The 7,060-nt window shown below is 39.2% G+C and overlaps 1 protein-coding gene across 1 annotated transcript; it reads right to left on the reverse strand.

Annotated features, from left to right (window-relative positions):
* Nucleotides 1-562: 562 nt before the first annotated feature.
* Nucleotides 563-4,944, reverse strand: LOC110529477 (5-hydroxytryptamine receptor 1D-like). Its single transcript, XM_021611661.3, has one exon. It carries the CDS (start codon nucleotides 4,475-4,477, stop codon nucleotides 3,314-3,316), a length of 1,164 nt encoding a protein of 387 aa, XP_021467336.1. The 5' UTR covers nucleotides 4,478-4,944; the 3' UTR covers nucleotides 563-3,313.
* Between the last annotated feature and the right edge of the window lie 2,116 nt (nucleotides 4,945-7,060).

Raw genomic sequence — 7,060 nt, forward strand, 5'->3', positions numbered from 1 at the left:
ACTAAGTAAGATTTGCAACACTGAGAAGTGCCTCGAAGGAATGAGAAATGGAAATACTTTAAAAGCACCACTGATAATGAGCCTCATTACATTTCTCTTGCTATCGGAAGCATTTTCCACAGTGATGTTCAATAATTCAAATGGTCTTTAAAGTCGTGTTCGATTATTAACTCAGTAGCATTCTGACAAAATGCCTGTTCAATGTTCACGCCTGACATATGCCATAACACACTCTACTAGCCCTTCAAATGTATTAGCATTCAGAACATGGCTTTATCTCCTCTCCACAATGATGAGAAAATGATACAGCAAACAAATGTTTTAACTATTTCCACATCATGATTTAACAATATCACACCTCCACAAGCTTTTGGCTGGAATATAGCAATTGACCCGAATCACAATTTGTAACACAGTCTGTTCTGAATTATAACCTTCTGTTGTCTAATAATGTTAGCTTTTTAATTGCACTTCCATCTGTTTGAAGTGCGAACTCATTATTACCCTTCTACCATCTTGTTTTCTCCAAGGAAAATGGCCGTACCCTTAGATTCCATTTAACTTTTTATTTATTGTATTTCACAACAGCAGCAGTGATTTGTATTCCACTGGGATAGACCTTTACCCACAGGATCAAGGCAAAAGCTGTGCATTCCTTATGAGCAGAGAAGTTTTACTGTACAGCAGTAGCTAATTTGGATGAAATATAATGAACAAAAATAAAAACGCAACATGTAAAGTGTTGGTCCCATGTTTCATAATCTGAAATAAAAGATCCCAGAAATGTTCCATACGCACAAAAAGCTTATTTCTCTAACATGTTATGCACACATTTGTTTACATCCCTGTTAGTGAGCATTTCTCCTTTGCCAAGATAATCCATCCACCTGACAGGTGTGGCATATTAAGACGCTGATTAAACAACATGATCATTACACAGCTGCACCTTGTGCTGGGGTCAATAAAAGGCCACTCTAAAATGTGCAGTTTTATCACACAACACAATGCCACAGATGTCTCAAGTTTTGATGGTGCGTGCAATTGGCATGCTGACTGTAAAAATGTCCACCAGAGCTGTAGCCAGAGAACAGAATGTCAATTTCTCTGTCATAAACCAGCTCCGACGTAATTTTAGAGAATTTGGCAATCCGTTCAACCGGTCTCACAACTGCAAACCATGTGTAACCACGCCAGTCCAGGACCTCCACATCCAGCTTCTTCACCTGCGGGATTGTCTGGGACCAGCCACCCGGACAGCTGATGAAACTGAGGAGTATTTCTGTCTGTAATAAAGCCCTTTTGTGGGGAAAAACTCATTCTGATTAGCTGGGCCTGGCTCCCCAGTGAGTGGGCCTGGCTCCCCAGTGGGTGGGCCTATGCCCACCCAGGCCCATCCATGCCTGCGCCCCTGCCCAGTTATGTGATTTACATAGATTAGGGCCTAATTCATGTATTTCAATTGACTGATGTCCTTATATGAACTGTAAGTCAATCAAATCGTGGAAATTGTTGCATGTTGCATTTATACTTTTGTTCGGTATAGAATTTCCATTACATGAATACTGCAATAGTTTACAGTAGTACCTCATGAACATAGTTTGCCATTATAAAGCAAGTACTGTCGATCAAGATGGTATATCTGTGTGTAGCTGTTTTGAGTCGTTTATCTTCTTGGTTGTTACGATTGCATCTCTGTAGTTTACAGTGGTTGGATTCCTCAAAAAGTTAAGTTTACCAATCAAATTTGAGTGGCTTTTTAACAGCTTATTATCTCTATTAATTCTGCTATTTGATCTTGCACTTAACACATGCAGTCTTGCGTGGAATATAAAGGGCAAGCATGCTGAGACATCTGTGAAACATGATCAATATGAGTAATGGTACTGTAGGTGAAGAAATGTGTTAGTTGTCTGTATTCTTGTCTGTCATATTTTAGTTTGATTTGTATAATTCTACCAACAGTATTCTGTAGGCTAATGCCCATAATCAGGTTGCAGCAGAGTGAACACCCGCAGGCAATTTAAGCAGCTCCATAGCAAAATATAATGAAAATGACATAAATAAATACATTTACACACATACGTACACACATACACACATACATATATATTACAATGCATACAGATATAAATACATTGATTGAGGCTTGTTTAACAACAAGAGGTCAGCTTATAGTCCAGTCTGAAGTAAACAACATTACCCACAATAAAGTAATAGAGTAACGATTATTTACATTGACTATGAGATGACATTAGGGATGTTATTTTATCAATAACTTCATACTGATCTCATTAAGGAGTCGAACCAATAGAAAACATATAAGAAATGGAACAGAAAAGATCTCTGTAGACTGTGTCCCAATTTGATCTCCTTCCTCTCAAAGTATGCTGGGAAATTCCTGGGTATAAGAAAGGAAAGTACTGGTATAAGACATATGGTGGAATGATTGAATCCGACTAGCCCATGCCTCCAACAGTCCAATGATTTTAGAGTTGTGGGAGGTAGTGAACAAGTGTACACTTCAGAAGAAAGGATATCTTATTGGGACAAACTCTATATTTTTTGTCTAAGGGGGGGGGGGGGGGGGCAGAATCTCAGAATCTTGTGCTTATAATTTCCTCATACCAGTTAGCCTACAGTAACTCTATGTGTCATACAGCGTTGGTCACACAGCAGTCTTTCCATGCATGTTTAAATATTAAACGTTAAATCAAGCCTTGCTGGTCCCACTACAAAGTCTACTGATTTCCAACACATACTCCTTAATATTAACCTTTGATATAATGGGAAAAGTCCTTATCAAAATGTTGCTTTAGGTTGGAATATGAATTGTATAGGGTGGGTTGTAATCTCATGACTGCCAATCATAAGGAAGGCAGCAGAGATTATAGCCTATGATTTCTGGATAGATTGTTCAATAATGGCAGTGATATATCAATACATTCTTGTTTTGCAAAATAATCACGTTTCCAGAATATGACTGCAGGCCATGTACTGCATGCCTGTGAAGTAGGCTATAATTATTATAATGATGTCGCTAGCAGTGATAGATCAATACATTCTGGTTTTGCTAAATAATCAAGTTTACAGAATAAGCCTGCAGGCCATGTACTGTATGACTATGAAGGATATAATGTAATTAAAATAATAATGTTGCTAGGCGTTTCGAAAGCATGCAAAATACAATACTGCACATGTTACAGGTTGATGATGACGGAGAGTTAACATGTTGCAATTATTGGCGAGGTGCAGTTTGACATAGCTGAACAAAATGTAGTGGTATTGGCAGCCTTTTATGTCTGGTAGCCTATTTTCAGGACCTGCAATATCTGAAGCGTATTAGTTTGTGGAAAGCCTTTTTGAAATCCTCATTGGACATGGTGTATATGATGGGGTTTATTAAAGAGTTAAGGTAACCCAACCAAGTAAATATGTCAAATAATTCTGGATAGAAACATGACGCACAGACTGAAACCACTAAGGTGTAAATGAAAAACGGTAGCCAGCATATGATGTAAGCTCCGAGAATGATCCCTAAAGTTTTAGTCGCCTTTCTTTCCCTGGCAGCTGAGATCCTCTTCTTCTCCAGGAGCGCGTCTGATACAGTGACTTTCACATAGTTCACATTGGCAGGTGAGCTATTAGCTTCACAAGAAGAGGCTTCGTTCGTCCCGTAATTTAGAGAGACTGTTGATGCCACAGAGTTTGTACCTGGCGAGTTTGTTATCAAATGGGCAGAGGTGAGTCTTTTCCCCGGTTTATTATTAGACGACTGTTTCAAGATCCTCTTTCGGGCTTCCACGTAGATCCTACCGTAAAGGGCTATGAGTAACAGCGTGGGAATATAGAAGGCTCCAAAAGTGGAATAAATTGTGTAGAAAATGTGATCAGTGTTCACATTGCAAGTGGTAACTTCCTCCGCTTTCACCTGACGCCAGAAGAAGGGCGGTAGTGAGATAGAGATGGCAATCACCCAGGCAGTGGCGATCATCCCCGCGGCGCGCGCTGATGTGCGCTTCTTGGTGTACTCAACCGCGTCTGTTATTGCCCAGTAACGGTCCAGCGCAATTATACACAGATGAAGAATGGATGCGGTACAACACGTTATGTCTGAAGACAACCATATGTCGCACATAACTTGGCCCAAAGTCCATGTTTGACTCACCGTGTATAGCGCGCTGATTGGCATCACCAATACCGACACCAGAAGGTCTGTCAGGGCGAGCGATGCTATCAGTAAATTTGCAGGCGTATGAAGTTTTCTGGATTGATAAATAGTAGCAATAACAAATGCATTTGATAATGTTGTTGCAAAAGTTATTAGGGATAATGTAACTGCTAAACCAGCTTGAAAAGTCAAACTATCCTTTTCCTCCTCTCCTCGTGTCGTTAAATTGACATTGGTATCATTGGTTGACATATTCCAGAACTCTCCATAAATAAAAGACATTGGCTTCAACTGACTGGCGCGCTCCATTCCTCGACACTTTTTTGACAGATGTCATCGAGCGTTGAAGAAAACCCATCAAAAAGGGAGCACTAGGACTGCTTAACCAACGTAAACGTTGCATTTCTTTTCATCTTTTCCTGGTTAAACGCAGCTCAATCCCCATCGGTGTCCATCAGTGGCACGTTGATTATCCAACAACCACTGGAAGAAAATGTGAACCCTTCTTCTTGAAATATCCTTATTGCCTTGACTTCCCATTTATTTACTTTATTGTTGGTTGTATATTCAGCTTTTCAATTAAATGTAAATATGAGAAGAGCAGTTCCATTATATCCAATACTGATTGTCGTTAGTTTGCACAATTAAACAATTCAACGAATTATGTATCACAGTATCATTAATCAAAAGGAAAGAATAATGATCTATATTAGTTTGTGATCTTTATTCGTTGTTCTTTGAGTCTGTTCATCTGCTCTCCAAGGCACTGTGTTGGATCTGCTGCGCTTCAGAAGTTGGGCTCGGGCGAGGCTTCACACTTGGTTTTATAGAGAACGCACGCGCTGTCAGAACCCTACAGATATAATCGATTGCACCCCCCCCCCCTCTCTCTCTCTCTCTCGCTCTCCAGGCTGATCAAGTGGTTTCATCCTCCAGGTCTTAATGCCTTTGGGTTTAGTATACATCATAGCAAGGAAAACTATATGACATGCATATATTGTTATGGTAGGATATCTGCAATAGGCCTAACTAACATCTTCAAAAATAAAACTTACATTTACAATGCACTCGGCCGCATAACATTGGGATAAAGTGCAACACCAGAAAACTGTCAATCAGAACCTTGGATAGCTCCACTCCGGGAGTCCACAGACAGCTCCTCTTTAACGTTTCTTATGTCATTCGTTTATTAACAAAAGTCAAGTCACGACTTGTGATTATTCTGCTTATCATGTTGTTGGTGATATTATTATAGTGTATTTAGATGATAGAATACTGGTTGTGCTCTGTTCTCTCAAGAAATCAAACATACAGACGTTGCAGGCTGTATGAATGAATGACAATGTGGCAACCTCTCTGCACTATAGCCTACTGCTTTAGGCCTTTAGGGAGCCACTGGACAAATGATTACAGTGCTCCAGTCAGACCTGCAGGGCTCCAAAGTTCATGCTGTAGGTGCAGGCCTTTGTATATGCTGAATCAATGTAAAACCACAATGGCATAGCCCAGGGATGATCAATTAGATTCAGCTGCTAGCCGATTTTTTTCTTGAGCAGATGGTAAAGAACGAAATCAATCACGTGTCTGCCTGTCTTTTTGTATGGCATATATAGCCTGTATTTTTTTTTATCTCCACATGTTGAAAATTGAGAGTTGAGACTGAGATGGGTTTTGTGAACTTCGTGATTAACTTTTTGTAAATTATTAATATGTTGGTGCAAATATAAAGGGAAGCCAATCTCTTAACGTTTAAATTAGTTACATCCTCACAATCCCTCAAGTCACTCTATAATAGAGGAAATCAATTGTGCACCGCGTATTGAATTTTTTTTGTTTCCCTTTTGACTAAAGAAATTGAAGCCAATAAGTCTCTACAGCCTATCATCTGGAGATTTTATGTCTAGCTCCATTTTCTACCTTCACTCTTCTTAAACTTCACTTTTAGGTGGGGCATTATGAATCTTTATTAGGCAGTCATTTTCAATCAAATTTGATTTGGTGTTCATTCTATTTCCCCACCCAGGTGTTGCACAGAGTCAAGCTTTAGAGAATAGATCATAATCATCACAATCTGTTTGTGAGAGAAATGAGGTCAAGCAGTTTCTTATTGGATTTCCATTGAAAGACACACTTTCTGCAATCTTGTGGAATTTGCATCAGCATCAGGGAGGCGAGCTTAAATGCTAATCATGACCCATTGGGCAAAAACTGGTTGAATCAATGTTTCCACGTAATTTCAACAAAATAACGCAATGTGATGAAGTTGAATCAATGTGGAAAACTGATTGGATATGCAAAAAGTCAACAAATTAAGGGGATTTTGCATTTTTTCACACAACCTTTAACCTAAATCTAATGACATGGTGAAATTGTTTGTTGATTTCACATTGAATTCACGTTAGTTGACAACTCAACCAAATATAAATCAGAAGTGGACATTGAACATCTGTGTGCCGAGTGGGGATTGACCTAGTAGATTATCGCTAGCATCTTCACATATGGAACTAATAGGCATAATCATGTCAATGTGTAAATGTAATCAATAGAGGATGTTTATCATAACTAGCCTATTTATTGAACGTAGATTGGATGCTAGAAACATGACCGTTCTGAAAATCGTTTCTTTATGAAGAGAATCCTGAATATCATGGGTTAATTCATGTTGTCAAATCAATTCGTTTCTTTAATCAGCTCAATTTAGACTAATACATTTTATGACTGGGACACAACTTCTCCCCACTCTCCGTTGTAACTGAGAAGGCCTTCTTTGATCAGTTGTTTACTATGTTAAGGTATTTGACTGTAGGTCTATCTGACGCTGGCCAAGGTCTTGTTCCATCATGGCTGGTATGATAGTGACAGCGTCCTTGCTGTTTTCCTTTGTCACACCTT

Source organism: Oncorhynchus mykiss, chromosome 8 (assembly GCF_057628025.1).
Source record: "Oncorhynchus mykiss isolate SJ-2025 chromosome 8, ASM5762802v1, whole genome shotgun sequence".
Classification (NCBI taxonomy): Eukaryota; Metazoa; Chordata; class Actinopteri; order Salmoniformes; family Salmonidae; genus Oncorhynchus; species Oncorhynchus mykiss.

What these genes read in the sequence shown, in the direction of transcription:
- LOC110529477 (XM_021611661.3), bottom strand. Translation starts at nt 4,477, where the DNA reads ATGGAGCGCGCCAGTCAGTTGAAGCCAATGTCTTTTATTTATGGAGAG.